This window comes from Salmo salar, chromosome 17 (genome assembly GCF_965601325.2).
Source record: "Salmo salar chromosome 17, fSalSal1, whole genome shotgun sequence".
Taxonomy (NCBI): Eukaryota; Metazoa; Chordata; class Actinopteri; order Salmoniformes; family Salmonidae; genus Salmo; species Salmo salar.
Window position 1 is genome coordinate 4,929,899 of NC_138307.1, and position 22,382 is coordinate 4,952,280.

The following is a 22,382-nucleotide window of genomic DNA, read 5'->3' on the forward strand; positions in this document are numbered from 1 at the left end:
TCGGAAGGAGCAAGAAGTCTTCAATATGTCTTTTGTTCCTGCTAAAAACCTTCTGAAAGATTATGCTAATAATAATTATTCCATCCATCAGAGCACAATAACAGGATGGAAAAGGTTGCCAGTAGGAAGTTGGTACCATGTACAGTACTATATAGCACTGTGACAGCTGGGATTTCCACCAAACCCCATAAAAAGAAGAAAGTATGTGAAGTTATTTTACTAGCCAACAGTTTAGTCAGCAGAAACATTTAGGCCACGCGCAACAGAATACATCGAAAAGCTGCATTCTGATTTAACCTCAATAAAACACTTGAGATTTAATGTGGTTGAAATAATCCCATTAAAAAAAAGAGAAAGGAGATAAACATTTGAGACAAAGGGAGGCTAAATAGGACAAAACAGCTCATCGGTTTCCGCTATGGAGCCTGTTTGAGCCCTGTTTTGTCTCTTTTAAAAATGGTGATCGGCTAGCCATGCCTGCCTCTCCTTGGTGCCAGTGGAGGCTTGGGAGCAGCGCACAGAGCAGATGGCCTTTATGATATGCCGGTATCTGCTCCGGGCAGACTCTGGCCTGGGGCTGGAGGGCTGTGATTACTTCTGCTGCTGGTGGTTACTGTGTGTGTGTGTGTGTGTGTGTGTGTGTGTGTGTGTGTGTGTGTGTGTGTGTGTCGCTGACCTTGACTTTGCCCTCACAGTGAGGGAAGCCGTCCATGGGGGGAAGCTCACATTTCTCCTGAGCGCCGTTCAGCAGATCTGAGGAAAGAGAGGAGAGAAAAAGAGAGGAGAGAAAAGGAAGGGATCAATAAGGTCAGGCACCAGCCTTGGGAGCAAACCGTGCAGGTCTGGAATTGACAAACAAAGACGACACGGAGAGATCAATACACAGGCATGAATGAACACACTTCCTGTGTACGTACACACTGCCTCAGGCATGAATGAACACACTCCTGTGTACGTACACACTGCCTCAGGCATGTATGCGCACGACACAACAAAAACACACGCACACACACACACTTTGGGTTTTCACATCAAAAAGCTCCGAACAACCAATGACTTCACTGGGTCTGTAATTCCATGTATCCTCAGGGAGGAGGTGGTATTTTGAAGAGACTGAACATGGCCCAGAACTGAAACATCATATGTATGCATGTGATGTGTGCTCTCGCCCAATAGCACGAGCACAGGTAGCGTAACTAGTGTGACCACATGGTACCATCCATCCATCCATCCAGCCGCGACAGATACAAGATGCCAGTGAGGCTATGCTATGCTGCTCCCCTGGCCGGGCATACAGTGGTGATTTCCATCCCGGATGCAGCAGACTGACACAGGTTCAGATAAGCTCGCTCTCTGCCAGCCTCACACCGAGACAACAGACTTGGGTGGAGTTTAGATAAATCGGCGGTACTAAAAGGCGTTAATGGAATGGGGTGCTGGGAAAGGTCACATTCCAATAAAGAAAATGTGATGGCATCTCCCATAAATAAAAGATGACTCGTTTCAATCGTTTTTTGTAAAAAAAAAAAAAAATGATTGGGCGCGTCCCAAAATGCCCCTCTGTTTCCTATATAGTGCAAAACCTTAGCTCGTGTTCCTGTGAGAATGAAAACACCAGGGTTGGGAGAAGGTGTCCCATTAAGAAATGGCTGTTACATGACAGAGGTGATGAGGCTCAGTCAGGGCTTTATTTTCTCAGGGGGATGTCTGAAAGGCTGTCATCATGTCCATCGTCATGATTGCCCTGTCATCAGTTCAAGGCTGATACTCTCACACAGTCCGAGGGAAACTTAGTTTGGACTGACAAGAGGATATTGCCAGTGGGTCTGTGGCTTGGCCACGAGTGAATTACAGGTATCAGCACTGGCCTTTAAACGAGTTCGATAACAATAAGGGAACCGTCGCAGACTGCGTGTTTTGTCCTGTTAAAAAATCTCTTAACAGTCACTACCTGTTCTGTGAACAGTTGTTCTGAAGTAAAAAGCAAAACATCTGCACAAAACAGATAGAAAACAAGAGGCAGGCTTTTTACCATTTGCGACCCATGGGGAGCTTGCCAATAACAAAGAGGCAGACAGTGACCAAAAGTCCTGCGGCTTGTACAGAGCCAAATATTAGACAATGCATCACTTTGTTCTCAAGCGATTGATCAGTCCTAGATTAATTATTAAACCTTCAGGGTCAACTCAGCCCAAACTCTGAGTTCTGACGAGACCCGCCGTGTTTGGGCTAAAGATAAGACTAAAACACACCAGTGCATAGACCAATGACAATTCTTCCTTCTGTACTGAGTAGCATTCACTAAGAAACAAAGAGATTTCAGTGAGAGAGAAGAAAATGTATCAGAATTCTAATGAACAGAATGTCATGTGATCTCTGCACACAAAGCCATTTTATCCTACCACGTCAGGAGCGTGTGTGTGTGTCAGTTACTGGGAGGGGACCCCATTCTGATAATATATAGTCTCTACTCCAAGAAAAATCACTGATTGAAATTAATTGAATTCACACAGCGCTTTGACTTAATAACCCTCGATGTAAAGAGCTCATGCTGCGACGCGGCCCTCTCGTCTATTTTAATATCCTTGTTGTTTTCATACTCGCAATGGCTATGCAATACATCATTTAAATAATACACAGCATAGTGGTGGATACAGTAAACGACGGTGATAGACAAATGAGAACGCTCCGGGGTGAAGTTCCACCTAGGAACAGATTAGAGGTCGACCGATTAATCGGAATGGCCGATTAATTAGGGCTGATTTCAAGTTTTCATAACAATCGGACATCAGTATTTTTGGACACCGATTTTTTTTTTTTACACCTTTATTTAACTAGGCAAGTCAGTTAAGAACACATTCTTATTTTCAATGACGGCCTAGGAACGGTGGGTTAACTGCCTTGTTCAGGGGCAGAACGACAGATTTTTACCTTGTCAGCTCGGAGATTCGTTTTTGCAACCTTCCGGTTACTAGTCCAACGCTCTAACCACCTGCCTTACTTTGCACTCCACGAGGAGCCTGCGTGGCAGGCTGACTACCTGTTACGCGAGGGCAGCAAGAAGCCAAGGAAAGTTGCTAGCTAGCATTAAACTTATAAAAATCAATCAATCTTCACATAATCACTCGTTAACTACACTTGGTTGATGATATTACTAGTTTATCTAGCGTGTCCTGCGTTGCATATAATCGATGCGGTGCCTGTTATCGTAATTTCCGGACTATTAAGCGCACCTGAATATAAGCCGCACCCACTGAATAAAAAAAATAAAAATATTTTGAACATAAATAAGCCGCACATGTCTATAAGCCGCAGGTGCCTACCGGTACATTGAAACAAATTAACTTTACACAGGCTTTAACGAAACACGGCTTGTAACAAAAATAAATAGGCTTCAATGAAACACGGCTTGTAACAAAAATAAAAAATTAGCAGTAAGCTTTACCGGTAGTTGTCTTTTTGCACTGAGTCAATTCCTCACGCTGCTGTTTCCAACGTCTTATCATCGACTCATTAAGACCAAGCTCCCGTGCAGCAGCTCTATTTCCTTTTCCAACAGCCAGATCAATCGCCTTCAACTTGAAAGCTGCATCATATGCATTTCTCCGTGTCTTTGCCATGATGAGGGTGACAAAATGACTACCGTAATCAGAATGATGGGAAGTTTGAGAGCGCTTGATTTAATCTAAACAGTAAACAAAAAAGTTGTTTGACCTTAACCCGTTCGGCAATTTCATTGGTCTAATGAAAGCTTCATGCTGCCAAAAAACTGAGCACGTCACAGAATGTGTTTTTTTCAGAAAAAATTTTGAAAGCGGGAAAAATCCACATATTAGCCGCGTCATTGTTTAAACCGCGAGGTTCAAAGCCTGGGGAAAAAGTTGTGGCTTATAGTCCGGAATTTACGGTAATTTCTCATCAAATCACAGCCTACTTCGCCAAACGGGTGATGATTTAGCACTGTCGTTGCACCAAACCTAACCATAAACATCAATGCCTTTCTTTAAAATCAATACACAAGTATATATTTTTAAACCTGCATATTTAGTTAATATTGCCTGCTAACATGAATTTGTTATAATTAGGGAAAGTGTGTCACTTCTCTTGCTTTCCGTGCAAGCAGTCAGGGTATATGCAGCAGTTTGGGCCGCCTGGCTCGTTGCGAACTGTGTGAAGTTCATTTATTCCTAAGAAAGACCGTAATTAATTTGCCAGAATTGTACATAATTATGACATAACATTGAAGGTTGTACAATATAACAGGAATATTTAGACTTAGGGATGCCACCCGTTAGATAAAATACGGAACGGTTCCATATTTCACTGAAAGAATAAACGTTTTGTTTTCGAAATGATAGTTTCCGGATTCAACCATATTAATGACCAAAGGCTCGTATTTCTGTGTGTTATTATGTTATAATTAAGTCTATGATTTGATAGAGCAGTCTGACTGAGCGATGGTAGGCAGCAGCAGCCTCGTAAGCATTCATTCAAACAGCACTTTCGTGCGTCTGCTAGCAGCTCTTCGTAATGCTTCAAGCATTGCGCTGTTTATGACTTCAAGCCTATCAACTCCCGAGATTAGGCTGGTGTAACCGATGTGAAATGGCTAATAGCATTTGAAACGTCACTCGCTCTGAGACTTGGAGTAGTTGTTCCTCTTGCTCTGCAAGGGCCGCGGTTTTTGTGGAGCGATGGGTAACGATGCTTCGAGGGTGGCTGTTGTCGATGTGTTCCTGGTTCGAGCCCAGGTAGGGGCGAGGAGAGGGAAGGAAGCTATACTGTTACACTGGCAATACTAAAATGCCTATAAGAACATCCAATAGTCAAAGGTATATGAAATACAAATGGCATAGAGAGAAATAGTCCTATAATAACCTCAACCTAAAACTTCTTAACTGGGAATATTGAAGACTCATGTTAAGGAACCACCAGCTTTCATATGTTCTCATGTTCTGAGCAAGGAACTTAAACGTTAGCTTTTTTACATGGCACATATTGCACTTTTACTTTCTTCTCCAACACTTTGTTTTTGCATTATTTAAACCAAATTGAACATGTTTCATTATTTATTTGAGGCTAAATTGATTTGATTGATGTATTATATTAAGTTAAAATAAGTGTTCATTCAGTATTGTTGTAATTGTCATTATTACAAATAAATAAAACAATTGGCCGATTAATCGGTATCGGCTTTTTTGGGCCTCCAATAATCGGCATCGGCATTGAAAAATCATAATCGGTCGACCTCTAGTACAGATCTAGGATGAGCTTCCCTCCCTCAAACTTAACATTAACCATAGTGAGGTAAACGCAAAACTGCCTCGAGATCAGCATCTAGCGGACACTTCAACCTACACCAATGAGAACCAAATAAGAAGAGGGACATTCGCTGCTATTCACCAACTTCCAGTGGGTCCAAAACACCTAAAGATGCCTTTGAAGCTGCTCTCTCCCGTTTCAGCCATTATCTGCTAAAAGAAGCCTTTGAGCGAGATGAGAGAGAAGACCGTTTGAACGAGGCGATGCGCAGAATCAATCATCACATAATGAGTAGCCCTAGCAGTGATTCTGCTCAGTCCAACTGCAATGGAATCACACATGCCCGACGCAACACCCTGAGCCAGGGTGTGTGACACTGCAGGCTATGCGTTGTTGCATGTTCCTATTTATTGTGTGTATTTCTGTATTCTGCCATCAATATGACTCCCTGTTAAAACAAAGGTGAAATAAATGCGGAAATGGACAACAGTCATGTGGTCATGAGACGGCCAGCCTGAAACAAAAGGCCTATTTTTTAGCCACGGTTTCCGGGAGAAACAGGAGCAGGAGAACAATAGGGGGAGGCAGACAGATTATTATTAAAGTATTTTCTATCCACACACACACACACACACACACACCCTCTCTCCTCCTCCTCCTGACAAGACGAGCTGATATGAGCCGAGACTGGCTGAGATCTCACCAGCCAGTGTGTCAGTGACAAAACATGGCTTCTTAAGTCGCTGCTGCTTTAATCAAGCAGAAAGAGCTGCCTATCGCCAAGTGGCAGGCTAAATATAGCCGCATTATAATCAAATGTCAGAGAGGTGGTATTTAAACCTAACAAGAGATCTCTCCACATCCTGTGCCTTCTTCACAGAGCATCTTTAAGCCCGATGAGCATCTTTAGTCTGATGAACCCGCACAACGAGGTTTAGGATTTAGATTGACATGCTGCGCTGTGGTCAAGGCAACTGCAACGCTTGCATAATAGTACTCTGTGGAACATGCACACGGTATTACGGGGCTGTGTCTGAATGTACCAGCAAAGCTACCCGTCTCTGAGTAAATAAACACAAACACACACCCCCGCACACACATGCACAGACATGGAAAGGACACATGGGGGTAGGTAGTCTGTGAGGAAATGTCCTTTGAACCCATTCTCCTAGTCTGCTGGTATAAACCCCCAGTTTGAGGTCAAGCACAACATACACGTGACTCATAGCAGGACCGTTGTGCTAGAAACGTAACTCTGCAAAGGAATAGTCTATCGAAATAGCAGATAGAGCCAAATCCCTCTCCTGCACGAAGAGGAAATGAAGGCTGACGTCAAGCAAAGCCAATCTTCTGATAATGCGTACCGATAAGCCCTCCGCGAGCCTAACCACACCTCTACGTGACAGGTACAGAGAGAACTAAGGCGGTGATGATGGAAAGATGACACAATCAGCAGCATTGCGTAAGACCACCTCCAATGAATGCAGGAAATATGAGGGTGATACTCAACGACACAGTACCACTGGAGCTCCTCGAGGAGTTCTATGGTTTGCCAGTACAAAATGTCAGCCGATCAGACTAGAGTTGCAAAGATTTATTCCATTATACCCTTGCTGGAAATCCTGATGGAACTGCTAATAGATCATATAAGATCCAGACAATCACAAAATAAGATTCTGGAATTTTACAAGCCTAAATCAGAAAAGGCAGCAGCTACTAGTAGTAGTAGTACCGTATTTCCAAGGTGGGAAGAGGAAGGAAGCATTTTCTCTCCATTGTCATTTTGCTTCTCTGAGTTGATCATTAAGCTAAACCCAGGTTTAGCTTGGGTTAACTCAAAATGGACTTTGGACTAAATAAATCAGGCTTAAGTTACACCCGCTCGCCTTCTTCAGCCCCCCTTCAAACCCATTCCTCTCCTCACAGTCCTGCGCTCATCATCATCCACCTCCTGACATTTTAGCTTTCTGGAAGCGTTACGTAAGGAAGAAGCATCATGGAACCCACTCAACAATGAAAGGTGCCGTTAGAGTGGGAGAGATACATGGGGTGCCTCCAAAATGGCACCCTATTCCCTATAACGTGCTCTACTTATGACCAGAGGGCCCTGGTCAAAAGTAGTGCACTATACAGGAAATATGGTGCAATTTCAGACTCAACTATGGTCCAGCTCCATAATGGCAAGATATAAAAAATATATTTTCCCCGCTTTTCATCTCTCTCACCGCTTCTGTTCCATCAAGACCACAGCTCCAACTTTGGGTGTACTTTACTGTGCGAGTGAAGACATCTTTGAACACCTCATCAATTAAGCAAGAGGCAGCTAATGGAGAGTGCCCTCTCAGCCACAGAACAGCTGTAGGCTCTCAGTGTGGTGACAGGAGGAGAGGGGCTCTGTGTGTGTGTGTGTGTGTGTGTGTGTGTGTGTGTGTGTGTGTGTGTGTATGTGTGTATATATATATATATATATACACACACTTGTTTTCCTACATTATCAGGACCCCAATGTCCTAACAAATCACCCGAATGTCCTGACAAGGTCGGAAAACAAGAACTTTTTTAAAAAGCCAGGATTTTTTTTTTGTCGAAGTTTGTCAAATGCTATTTCAAGCTTAAGGTTTAGGTTTTTGGTGTAAAGTTTAGGGTTTTAAGGTAAGGGTTAGGGGATGGGGAAAAATCTGGAATTCCACAAAAATAAAGCTATGTGGACTAGAGGTCGACCGATTATGATTTTTCAACGCCGATACCGATTATTGGAGGACCAAAAAAGCCGATACCGATTAATTGGACGATATTTATATATATATATATTTGTAATAATGACAATTACAACAATACTGAATGAACACTTATTTTAACTTAATATAATACATCAATAAAATCTATTTAGTCTCAAATAAACAATGAAATATGTTCAATTTGGTTTAAATAATGCAAAAACAAAGTGTTGGAGAAGAAAGTAAAAGTGCAATATGTGCCATGTAAAAAAGCTAACGTTTAAGTTCCTTGCTCAGAACATATGAAAGCTGGTGGTTCCTTTTAACATGAGTCTTCAATATTCCCAGGTAAGAAGTTTTAGGTTGTAGTTATTATAGGACTATTTCTCTCTATACGATTTGTATTTCATATACCTTTGACCATTGGATGTTCTAATAGGTACTTTAGTATTGCCAGCCTAATCTCGGGAGTTGATAGGCTTGAAGTCATAAACAGTGCAATGCTTGAAGCACAGCGAAGTGCAGGAAAGTGCTGTTTGAATGAATGCTTACGAGCCTGCTGCTGCCTACCACCGCTCAATCAGACTGCTCTATCAAATCATAGACTTAATTATAATATAATAACACACAGAAATACGAGCCTTTGGTCATCAATATGGTCAAATCCGGAAACTGTCGTTTCGAAAAAAACAAAACATTTATTATTTCAGTGAAATATGGAACCGTTACGTATTTTATCTAACGGGTGGCATCCCTAAGTCTAAATATTCCTGTTACATTGCACAACCTTCGATGTTATGTCATAATTATGTACAATTCTGCCAAATTATTTAGTCGTTGCTAGGAAGAAATGGTCTTCACACAGTTCGCGGCCCAAACTGCTGCATATACCCTGACTCTGCTTGCACAGAACGCAAGAGAAGTGACGCAATTTCCCTAGTTAAAATAAATTCATGTTAGCAGGCAATATTAACTAAATATGCAGGTTTAAAAATATATACTTGTGTATTGATTTTAAGAAAAGCATTGATGTTTATGGTTAGGTACACATTGGTGCAACGACAGTGCTTTTTTCGCGAATGCGGTGTCCAAAAATGCCGATTATCAATTGTTATGTAAACTTGAAATCGGCCCTAATTAATATTCCATTCTGATGAATCGGTCGACCTCTAGTGTGGACTTTGAGGGGATGTTGTGGAAGCGGAGAAGCTGGATGAAGACCATAAGCAGGGATGATTTTCCATGGAGGAAAAACACACACACCCACACCTGGAGCGAGGCTGCCAGCATGGCTCCTGTTGATTGACTCTAGTCTGGAGAAGTCATCCAGAACAGTCTTCATTCTCTACAGGACCTCACAACAGTGTAAGAACAGAACAACATGTACGTCCTAGTGTGTGTGTGTGTGTGTGTGTGTGTGTGTGTGTGTGTGTTTCCCAAAAGCATCTTAAGGCTAAGTTCATTGACCTCAATGGCTCTAACGACGAACTTAGCCTTGACCTCAATGGCTCTAACGACGAACTTAGCCTTGAGCTCAATGGCTCTAACGACGAACTTAGCCTTGAGCTCAATGGCTCTAACGACGAACTTAGCCTTGAGCTCAATGGCTCTAACGACGAACTTAGCCTTGAGCTCAATAGTTCTAATGATTAACTTAGCCTTAAGATCATTTTGGGAAACCAGTACCAGAACCTCAGTCTCACGGCAGGGTAAATGACAAAGGTTCCAGAGTCCCTGTGGCAGCCAAAAGCCTTGATTTATCAGCTCATCATCTCCCAAGCATGACTAACGTTCCCCTGTTTCAAATGAATTAAGAAGAGCTGTGTAATATTTACTAATGAGTTAAAGCCGCAATGGTGGGAAGAATCCATTGTGAGGGTAACATTTCAGAGAATTCAGGTAGTCAGGGACAGGGCTTTGAATAGCATTTGAATAACATTGGCTCTGTACTGGCCCCCCGGTATATAGCCTCGTTATTGTAATTTTATTGTGTTACTTTATATATACTTTTTATCTTTTACTTTGATTTATTTAGTAAATATTTTCTTAACTCTATTTCTTGAACTGCATTGTTGGTTAAGAGCTTGTAAATAAGCATTTCACAGTATGTATTCGGCGGATGTGACAAATAAAATTTGATCTTACATTTCCATTCCTCATTCAAAGGGCTTCAATGTGCTGTCTGGGTTGAAGTTGAAGTTGCCCTTAGACTCTGTATTTCCTCCACTAATGGTTAACAGGGCCAAAAATTAACACCAGCGTGTAGATTTTGGCATTGTCGGGTGAAATGTCAATTTCACCAGCCACGTTGATGGGTGGTCAGGGCGAGCATTTCACTCACATTTGTGAATACAAATAGTCAAGAATTATCAAATTTATAGTCAAATAAATGCTGCAGTAGATGCTTTCAAAGTATTTCTGCCTTTTCGTTTCATAGCTGGTAAATTAACCGCACAAAGTCAAAGAACTACGAATCCTATATAGCTTATTCTACTTTGCGCTACAACACAGCCTGGCTGGGGTGTTGAGTGAAAGATTCATTTGTAGAAGCGGAGCGTACTGGCATAAAAGTCTGTCTAATTTACATGAAACTAAAGTCTACTGAAGTGAGACGTTGTTGTGTTTCTTGGCTATTTACATTGTTTTGTTCACAAGCTCGGTTGATTTTCTATGTTAGAGTTTCAACTGCTAAGGAAGAAAAGAAAATGATTCTACTAGTCAAAATCAATCTCAAAAAGGTGCACACAGGACTTAAGTCGAGCTACCAAGGTAACCTTCAAAGGGAAGGTGAACATTTTTGTCTCCTCTGTGATACACTATATATACAAAAGTAGTGGATTCAGCTATTTCTGCCACACCCGTTGCTGATTGTTCGTCGGGAGCTTCATGAGCAGCCCCACACAAGCCAAGCCTAAGATCAGCATGCGCAATGCCAAGTGTCGGCTGGACTGGTGTAAAGCTCGCCGCCATTGGAGCAGTGGAAACACATTCTCTGGAGTGATGAATCTGGGTATGGCAGACACCAGGAGAATGTTACCTGCCCGAATGCATAGTGCCTACTGTAAAGTTTAGTGGAGTAGGAATAATGGTCTGGGCTGTTTTTTTTCATGGTTCGGGCTAGGCCCCTTAGTTCCAGTGAAGGGAAATCTTAACGCTACAACATACAATGACATTCTAGACAATTCAGTGTTTCCAACTTTGTGGAAAGCCCTTTCCTGTTTCAGCATGACAACAGCCCCAGTGCACAAAGCGAGGTACACACAGAAATGGTTTGTTGAGATCAGTGTGGAAGAACTTGACTGGCCTGCAAAGAGCCCAGACATCAACCCCATTGAACACTTTTGGGATTAATTGGAACACCGACTGCGAGCCAGGCCTAATCTCCCAACATCAGTGCCCGACCTCACTAATGCTTGTGGCTAAATGGAAGCAAGTCCCTGCAGCAATGTTCCAACATCTAGTGGAATGTCTTCCCAGAAGAGTGGAGGCTGTTATAGCAGAAAAGGGGTGACCAACTCCATATTAACGCTCATGACTTTGGAATGAGATGTTCGATGAGCAGGTGTCCACATACTTTTGGTCATGTACAGTGAGTGAAAAAAGTACTTGATCAAAAGTTTACATACACAATAAGTTGGGTGAATTTTGGCCCATTCCTCCTGACAGAGCTGGTGTAACTGAGTCAGGTTTTTAGGCCTCCTTGCTCACACATGCTTTTTCAGTTCTGCCCACATATTTTCTATAGGATTGAGGTCAGGGCTTTGTGATGGCCACTCCAATACCTTGACTTTGTGGTCCTTAAGCCATTTTGCCACAACTCTGGAAGTACGCTTGGGGTCATCGTCCATTTGGAAGACACATTTGCGACCAAGCTTTAACTTCCTGGCTGATGTCTTGAGATGTGGCTCAATATATCCACATAATTTTCCTCTCTCATGATGCCATCTATTTTGTGAAGTGAACCAGTCCCTCCTACAGCAAAGCATCCTCACAACATGATGAAACCACCCCGTGCCGGTTGGGATGGTGTTCTTCAGCTTGCAAGCCTCCCCCGTTTCCTCCAAACATAATGATGGTCATTACGGCCAAACAGTTCTATTTTTGTTTCATCAGACCAGTGGGCATTTCTCCAAAAGGTACGATCTTTGTCCCCATGTGCAGTTGCAAACCGTAGTCTGGCTTTTTTATGGCGGTTTTGGAGCAGTGGCTTCTTTCTTGCTGAGCGGACTTTCAGGTTATGTCGATATAGGACTTGTTTTACTGCAGATATAGATACTTTTGTACTGGTTTCCTCCAGCATCTTTACAAGGTCCTTTGCTGTTGTTCTGGGTTTGATTTGCACTTTTCGCACCAAAGTACATTCATCTCGAGGAGACAGAACGCGTCTCCTTCCTGAGCGGTATGACGGCTGCGTGGGTCCCATGGTGTTTATACTTGCGTACTATTGTTTGTACAGATGAACATGGTACCTTCAGGAGTTTTGAAATTGCTCCCAAGGATGAACAATTTTTTTTCTGAGGTCTTGGCTGATTTCTTTTGATTTTCCCATGATGTCAAGCAGAGGCACTGAGTTTGATGGTAGGCCTTGAAATACATCCACAGGTAAACCTCCAACTGACTCAAATGATGTGAATTAGCCTATCAGAAGCTTCTAAAGCCATGACATCATGTTTTGGAAATTTCCAAGCAGTTTAAAGGCACAGTCAATCAACTTACTGTATGTAAACTTCTGACCCACAGGAATTGTGATATAGTGAATTATAAGTGAAATAATCTGTCTATAAACAATTGTTGAAAATATTACTTGTGTCATGCACAAAGTAGATGTCCTAACCTACTTGCCAAAACTATAGTTTGTTAACAAGAAATTTGTGTGGTTGAAAAAGTGAGTGGTTAAAAAACGAGTTTTAATGACTCCAACCTAAGTGTATGTGAACTTCCCACTTCAACTGTAGATTACTAAATCTACTTGCCAGCGTGGCTGGTGGACCAAAAAGTACATTTTATGCCCTGATGGTTAAGGTTAGGATTGGGGGAGGAGAAGCTGATCCTAGATATATACCTTGAGGAAACTTCACCCCAGAGTGCAATGTACAAGATCAGGTGTCCCCATTTGCACTCCTATTCATTTAAATCTAGGCCTATGTTTCCAGAGGTTGTTCTGTAATATCAGCATCATAAACTATCTTCCCCCTAGCATCACCATAAAGGACCTGATTTGCATTTGAGGACAGAGGCAAAAGAGATGTTTTACATTTACAGCTCTAGTGTTTTGCTGGCTGTGACTTTGTGCCTTCACACAAAGGCAGTCCATAAACTGGTTTAAAAAGACCATAAAATATCAGAACTGTGATGTACAAGAAGTCATGTGTTCTCCTTCTTTGGGGTAAAGTTTCTCCTTGGTACAGATCAAGGATCCGCTTTCCTCCCCCAACCCTAACCTTAACCTTTCAGTGGAAAAATGTTAAACTGACAAAAGATCAGCATCTAAGTGCAATTTCACCCTACACCCAGCAACACTAGCTAGCACCAGTATAACTAGCCTGTAGTCAATTGTCTCATACCGCAGGTACAATATTTGCATGGCATTATCCATGCAGGAAAACATTGGTCCTTCCCAAGGCTGCATGATGTCATGTTACAGTGTGTACAGCCAGCATGAAACAATGATGCCTTGTTACTGACTGTAGAGGGATCATGCTTGCTTAAATGTATCCCTTATTATGATTCCTGTCAACAAAAATATCAGCACATTCTCAATTGTTACCTGGTTCAATCAATACAACCGAGGTTAGACTAGTCAGGTCCCAGATCTGTTTGTGTGGTCTTGCCAATTCCTGTCGCGTCAATTGAGCGCACAAGATCTGGGACCAAACGAGGGTTGTTGGAGAGTGCATTGATGAATTAAGAAAAATATTCAAATCTACCACAGCGAACCAGAGTAGAAACAGATGCGTCCGTCTCAACAACAACACATGCTGTACAAACGTAGGGCCCCAGATGAGGCCAATGTTGATCCTCTCTGAACGGATACAGAGTCACTGTTAGTTATAACAAAAGCCAAATATCTGTTTTACGGGGGAGTTAATACAGTGCAGCGCTTTGTTTACCGTCCCCCAGGATACGGCTGCCTCGTTCAGTACGGCTCAAACAGTCGAACACAAACCAGCAAAGGAGAAAGGAAGAGAGAGCGAAAGAGAGAGAAGTGAAGCTGAGTGGCACACAGGGCCTGTGCTGAGGCTTGGCTGCTGGCTCCAGACGATCTCCCCATCCCATCCATAGACATAGATACATAATTCCATCCCATCCAGGGCTTGATCAGGCAGGGCACTGCAGAACACGCTTTCGCAGCATGATACAGTATGCTCCTTTGTGAGCTCCGCAAGTGGCCACATTTCTCAACCTCACCTTGTTTACAATTAGATCCTCATCCACACTCCATATGAAAAGTGTCTATGGGGAGACCTCCAATAATTGCGCTAAAAAAGTGAGCTAGACAGGGGAAAAAAAACCCACATTGCACGTTGTACTGCAAATGGTTTGCCAAATCTGCACTGATGCAAAGCAGAGGCCTTGCTGGGCTGCAACCCCAATGTCACCCTATTCCCTATATAGTGCACTACTCTTGACCTGGGCCCACAGTAGTGCGCTATATAGAGAAAAGGGTGCCATTTGGGACGCAGGCCATGAGTTGTTTCCAACTGGATGTGTTAGCAGCCTGTTCCAGGGAAAGCCTGGAAACGTTCAGCAGGGCACTCAAAAACATCCTGTAATGTTTTCCATCATGCTGTCATGCAGGTGAACGCAGAACACAGAGCAGGTGTTATCTCACTTCCAGAGGAGATAAGGAAATTCAAAAGCTCATGGAAGCGATTCAGAATACAAAATGTCCTTTCTGGCTCCTAAGATAGCAAGATTGCTTTGTAGTGGGGCAATGTATTCAAAAAGCAAGGCTATCTAGCCTACTCCTTGTTCAAAAGCCTTTTCTCTGGCCTACCTCTGTGTGGTGTCGGTTACCCAGTACAAATGCCTTTACTTTTCACTGTGCAATCGCCAAACCGTATTGACTAAAACCCAACTCTGCAGTGAACGCTTGGAAATGTCAGTGCTGATCTCTATGAGTGGCCCTGAGCAGGGTGGCAGACGAGGTGTGACGGCACCAAGGCATCCGTCCCTATTCACAAGCTGGTGAGAGGGCGGTGGTGCATGTAACAGAAGTGGGTCGATGAGTAACTTTGTTTGCAATTTGGATGAGACCGGAAGCCTAGGCTTTACCTCAGAGAGATAACAAGTTTGCAGGAGACCCGGGTTTGAACCCAATCAGACACAGATCCAGACCCACACACAGCACTGGCTTCATTGGCTGGGGGCCCTATCCCAGTCCTCACTGTCTACACACACCCACTAGTCAGTTCCTGAGCCTGACTCTCTCAGCACGGCTTGCCAGACATGTTCCTGCCACATCCTCCAAATGTTAGCCTGTGTAGCATGTCACACCGTGTCTTCATGGAAAAGAGGCCAAGTGTTACAGTGAAGAAGTGCCTCTCACAATGTCAGGTAGTCAATACGCCAAGCTATGAAGTGTTTTCTGATACACACACTCATATGTGCACGAGTCTCAAACCCGGAACTCAAAACGTATAATAAACGATCCATATCCGCATGATCCATGGTTGGAACTCAAACAAATATTAGAAGAACGTGTCTGGGCGGTTTGGTGTCAACGTCCAATGTAAATGTTAAACTTTGAATGCAAATATTTGAATGCGATAGGACTCAGTCATATTTGGGCCTGTGTAGGCCATAACACGGAACCCAAACCGGCTGCGCGCGTGAACCATCGTGCATAAATGTATTTTGTCCCCCCCACACCAAACACGATCACGACACGCAGGTTAAAATATCAACACAAACTCTGAACCAATGACATTAATTTGGGGACTGGTCGAATAGCATTAAACATGTATGGCAATTTAGCTAGTTAGCTTGCACTTGCTAGCTAATTTGTCCTATTTAGCTAGCCTGCTTTTGCTAGCTAATTTGTCCTGGGATATAAACATTGAGTTGTTATTTTACCTGAAATGCCCGAGGTCCTCCGACAATTAATCCACACATAAAACGGTCAACTGAATCGTTTCTAGTCATACCCACGTGCCATCTCCTCATTGGTTATACCCAATGAGAAGATGGCACGTGGGTATCTGCTTCTATAAACCAATGAGGAGATGGGAGAGGCAGGACTTGCAGCGCGATCTGCGTCACAAATAGAACTGACTATTTTAGCCCTTGACGACGCAGAAGCTCGTTGACGTGCGTGAGCAGTGTGGGTGCAATAATTGAATAATATAGATTTCTACATTTATTTTGCGACGTGAGCGGTGTAGTCAGGATAGTCAGGAGTCGACACTGCCAATACAGTAGAGTATTACCAACCTGAGAGAAAGTGCATTGGAGATCCTGTAATTGCCAGGCCTCAGAGGCTAGAGACGTTCTTTGTCAAGCAAATCTTGAACCTGGAGGTCTTTAGTGATCAACATCCTACCTGCCCCTGACCACTGAACCAAGACATACTTAGCACTGGCAGGTCTGGGGTTTCCATTGTACACAGTAACCCTAGTCAAAATCTATAGGAGTGCACCTACTGCCTTTATATGCACAGAAAGCTGGGGTGTAGTCATGGAGGTGAACAGCTGGACTGATTTGTTTAAGAGAGAGACATCAGATTGGATAGTGTCCGTCAGTGGGTGATGTATGAGTGTTTCTGGAGCGGACCGAATCTCTCAGCACCTGATTAGTATTGACTAAGAACACAGGGCGGAGAACTCGCTGAGAGGAAAACACACAGCCTCTGCGCTCACCACAAGCAGACCTCAGATCTCAGCACATTAGGTGTCATTCAAAGGAGGGCTAGACGGTTGGCCCAACATTTCGGCCCCAAAACCTCAGATTGGCCAGCGTCTATGAAATGGAGTTGACATGTCAAAATGACACATCCATGTTATGTCAAAGGCTACGTAATGTTGAATGACAACATTCCCAGAGGATTTTTGATAGTCAGCTGTTGAGGGAACGTAGTATTCCTTTTTATTTATTTTTATTGAATATCCGAAACATACAATATACATGCAGTTAAGCCGCTCAGCAACTACACCACACCAGTCATCCAACAGACTTCCATTCAGAGCGACACACAGAAGCATCCAGGGTCAATGCCCTGCTCAAGGGACCGTTGACAGATCTCCCACCAGGTCAAAAAACGTGAACCCGAACCCTCCAAGATTCCCCCCACAGTTCCCCAATTGCTGTCCCTCAACCATCCGAGACCCAACCCACAGTCCACGCAAAAACACAATTCCATTCCCCACCCCCAAGAACCCCCCAATGCACCAACAACCAAGATAATGAACTAAAGAGAAAAGACAGAAGAAAACAACAAACAACAATGCAAAAAAAAAAATGTAAGAATAAAAAGACTTCAAGGACAACCAAAATCATAACAGCAATACCAACTGTATATGTTTGAGTGCATGTCTGGCACTATTACATGTGTGTGTGTCTGTGTATGTGTGTATTTGAATGAGAGTGTGTGTGTATATGCATGTGTACAAACACCTGCACATCATCAGCCTCAGGCAAACCGGCATTAGCTGTAAAAACACTGCCACTTAGTGTCATTCAAACGTACTTTTAATTATGTTTTATTTGGACTTTATTTAAAACTTTTGTCTTTGACCATCATCCTATATTCGTATTTAATTAATAGTGGTTTCGTTTTAATCAAAACTAACAAACCAAGTGTTTTCCAGCATACAGTGTTCAGCTGCGCACTCAGATCATTTTTACATTACATTTTAGTCATTTAGCAGACGCTCTTATCCAGAGCGACTTACAGTAGTGAATGCATACTTTTTTGTTTTTTGTTTTGTACTGGCCCCCCGTGGGAATCGAACCCACAACCCTGGCGTTGTGCACACCATGCCAGCGTTGCAAACACCATGCTCTACTGAGCCACAGGGATAAAGATGACTTTATTGCCTTATTCCTTCCTCAAAGAGAGAAGCATTTTCTGCGACAGCAACAGTCTGCAAGATGAAATTGTAAGCAGTATTATAATCCTGCCTGAGCTGCGCCGTGATGCATTAGGGTTACCGCCCCCAGGGAGGCAGCGGTGTCATTGTCCCGTGTGGCATCACTGAAACCTTAGCCCTCCGTCCACTGGTGGCAGTCGTCTGTCCTAGGTCGGGCGTGATGCATTAGGGTTACCGCCCCCAGGGAAACCTTAGCCCTCCGTCCACTGGTGGCAGTCGTCTGTCCTAGGTCGGGCGTGATGCATTAGGGTTACCGCCCCCAGGGAAACCTTAGCCCTCCGTCCACTGGTGGCAGTTGTCTGTCCTAGGTCGGGCGTGATGCATTAGGGTTACCGCCCCCAGGGAAACCTTAGCCCTCCGTCCACTGGTGGCAGTTGTCTGTCCTAGGTCGGGCGTGATGCATTAGGGTTACCGCCCCCAGGGAAACCTTAGCCCTCCGTCCACTGGTGGCAGTCGTCTGTCCTAGGTCGATGACAAAGATTAAGAAGACAAAGAGATGGGCCATCCTGTGGCGGAAATGGGCTGTTCTGTCCACACTCACGGCCAGCAGCGTCTCAAAAACAACAGCCTACTCGCTACAAATTACACAGAAGGCCCAACTTGCGGCCGTGTCAAAAGCAACATCCACACATTTCAATGGCAGCCAGCTAGGGGGAGACGAAAAGAGAGCCAGCCAGATCCCAGAAGCCCAGCACCTGGCCTTTCATCCTTTTACATCCCCCCTTCATCACCCCTTCCCCTCCTCCCTCTACCAGCATGATTGCATTTCAGCAGGGCGATAGCTAACGCGCTACGCTAACACTCAGAGGAAAACACTGCTTGGTGAATGGCTGCATCAACATGAAGCAGACAGACAAATGTCCACACCAAGGCATTCTGAGTATGGCTGAATCAACCCTCTCCCGCTGATCGAAAATCAAGATTGAGCCATCCTTGTGCTGTTAAGAGCCTCTGTGATCCTCCGTGTCTCTGGCCCAGCTGAGCTGAATGGTGGCAGCCAGACAGTGTAGTGGATGTGCCAGGTATTAGAAGCTCAGACCAGGCGAGTGATGGCCTTTTCCTCAGAACTCACATCAAGTGGCTCTGGACGGAGAGGAGACCCAGGCAGCTATTTAGGCCCACCCGATAAGGACCTCGCCGATTTACTTCTTAAAGGTGACCTTCTAGAGTTCAAGTGACTACAGATGGAAACTAGCCTGCTAGATAAATCTGTCATATTTACTGAAATGTTGGGGAATGCGAATTGTCAAATAAATGTAATTTAAAACAGTGAAATGCTCTGATGCCCTCACATTTGAGCCCAGCAAGCCCCCTAATGTAACGTGGAGTAAGACGATGTTCAGTGCTTATAGAAGCAAATATACTGAACACAAAAATAAAAACGCAACATGTAAAGTGTTGGTCCTGTTTCATGAGCTGAAAAAACAATGCCACAGATGTCTCAAGTTTGGAGGGAGAGTGCAATTGGTATGACTGCAGGAATGTCCACCAGTGTTATTGCCAGAAAACTGAATGTTCATTTCTTTACCATAAGCTGCCTCCAGTGTCGTTTTAGAGAATTTGTCAGTACGTCCAACCAGCCTCACAACCGCAGACCACGTGTAACCACACCATCCCAGGACATCCACATCCAGCTTCTTCACCTGCGGGATCGTCTGAGGGGCAGTGGGCCTAATGAATTTATTTCAATGAACTGATTTCCTTATATAAATTGTAACTCAGTAAAATCTTCGAAATTGTTGCATGTTGCGTTTATATTTTAGTTCAGTACAGATTGGAAGGCATAGTAATAATATAGGACAACAGAAGTAGTTATGCTATGCTTCCCCACCAACACGGAAAAAGATGATGGCAGACTGACATCCACACTAAAGACAAGCATTTGTGAAAACTAGGCCTGAATAGCATCGTCATAGCATAGAATCCTGGTAAAGAAACTCAAAGGTATTCATGCTATGTGGCTTTTCTGCTTTAGCTTACTGGAAATTGTTTTCATAATAACACTAACAAGAAGGTTGACAGAACGTATTGTGTGGGTTTTATCTGCGGGTAATGTTATTTGTCACAGAATAATGTTAAGATCTGGAGGAGGCTTGTGCAGCAGTCTGCAAACCACCAATGGCCCTGAGCAGTACTCTGCCCCCAAACAAGGAAACATTAGGAAATGTTTCATTTAAAACGTCTTACTTTTCTTTGTAAGCAACTTCCTACCACATTTGTGCACTTTGGGCTATAGGACAGTCAGCTATAGTATATGAAAACAAAAAGTAGCCAAGGGGAGACTGTAGATAGATATTTAGAGGTCTGATATGCAGAAGTAGGCTAACAGAGACCACAGTTGGTTAAACGTTGTCATCAAATGAGGGATGCAACATCGCCACTACACTATAAAACATACAAAGATCAAACCGTGTGTAAATAGGTCTGCAAAAGGACAGTGAAGCCATGTTCTCATTAACACTTCCTTATTTCACTCACAACCACATCAAATTAGACAAAAATAAAAACTGACTTGGAATAAAAAAAAAAAAGACTGGCCTACAGAATACAATGTGTAACTTAGCCTGCAAACAGAGTGACACTACAACATACTCGCATGAACTTCCTTAAGTGACCTCACATTTACTCATCACTGCAAGGAAGCAGAGTGGCCACCGCAGACTCTCCCCGGTCACATGACCTGACATCATTTTGTGTTTCTCCGATGGAACATCTTTCTGATGGGTTTAAGGGTCCACCTCCACCAACAGTCTGACAAGCCAAAGGCTCCATGAGTTAGGCTTATCCAATTCTGCAATTGAATGACCTAACAAGTGTTTATTTCGTTTTTTATTTAGTCTACATGGAGGAAGCATTGTCAAAGACCTTGGTCCCAAACAGCTGCTAGGAAGGGACTAGGCGTTGTCCTCTGAGTTCCGACGACTCAGCCACATCCATACACAGCTGTGAGGTGGGTCGGGCACTGGCCAGACGTGACATGTTTGTTTGCTCCCTGCTCATCTGGGCTGTAGCTTTAGTGAAGAGAGGTATTCTGAGAAACTGACCTAGCCACTAATGATGTGCTACCCCCAATGGAGATTGTCATGGTAGCGCATTTTGTCAGATGTTTTTGTTCTTAAATCAAAAACAGAGGGGTAGCTTTAAAATGAACACTTTGTAAAGCAATCTAGTTGCGACAATTGAATTCGGGAGATAAAGATGTTTACTTCATGATTATACCAAAATGTGCATATTTACAGTGATTAAAGCAGCATATTTTGTCTAGGCAGTACATTAGCGGTGGTTAGGTCTGATAGTCAGAACAGAGGCATCTCTCCATGGCTGAGCAGGGCACAAACTGTCTGACAGAGACAGTGTGGCAGCAGGGTAAGGGGGGAGCACTACACCTCTTCCTGGGGCCCTGAGTTCTCCACCTTGATAGCTAGCAGCCTCTCCAAAGACATGTGTGATCCCCTCACTGTCCAGATCCTATCTGAGTAATTGCCTTCCCAGCACCACATGGTCCAGGGGAAAGCAGCAAATGGGTTGGCAAGGCTGCCTGCCACACAGGACAGACGTGGAGAGGAGGAGTGGTGTTTCAGGGACAACTCAGACTGTTAGGGCAAACCACACTGCCAAATGATACGTGTGTCTATTAACAGGTTAGAAGTCAAGACAACCAGTATGGTCTCTTTCCTTTGACTCGTCCGAAGCCAGAGCGTTCCATTGGTTAACAAAGGGTGGGATTGAGATATCAATGCACCGTTAATGTGGTATGGGAGATAACCTCCATGTCGTTATCGCTGTTGCACAGGAAGTGGCGGTTGCTGCAGCACAGGAGGACCACAATGTCCTGCCCGACACAGCTAGCAGGGAACTGTCACTGATACTGATGCAGCCCAAGATGGCGGCAGTATACTTATTAAAATAAATATGAAATTATCCTAACACAGAAAGGAGGCCGAGTTAAAAATGATTTATTTTGTTTAAGAAACGTTCTGAAGCCTGAGCGGAATGGGCCTAGCTCGCTCAAGAGTAGAATGCCCTCTTTGTAACTCAATCGTCATAATCTAATTCCGACCATATTCTGTCGCCACACCAGGGTGAATAGAACCATTTCAGTGCAGGCTCAGAGCACAACTTTACTCTTACCAGCACAAATAACACTATTCACCTAAGCTCACATCAGATTCACAGGAGAACTGAGTGGCTGCTAGTTTCTTTTTGTTATTTTCTTTCAATGTGTGTCCAGACCTAGAAAACCAGGTGAGCTCCTAACTAATAAATTACCTTACAATTGGTCAATCAAGTACAAGGGAGGAGGGAAAACCCACAG

At 43.6% G+C, this 22,382-nt stretch overlaps 1 protein-coding gene across 1 annotated transcript in view; it reads right to left on the reverse strand.

The window, feature by feature from the left end:
- The window catches only part of LOC106575089 (alpha-1,6-mannosylglycoprotein 6-beta-N-acetylglucosaminyltransferase A), a 143,156-nt gene that overhangs the window by 80,790 nt on the left and 39,984 nt on the right, over positions 1 to 22,382 (reverse strand). The window contains exon 4 of the mRNA XM_014151270.3: positions 677 to 753. Within this exon, the coding sequence (XP_014006745.1) occupies positions 677 to 753 (77 nt within the window). The remainder of the gene's footprint in view (positions 1 to 676; positions 754 to 22,382) is intronic.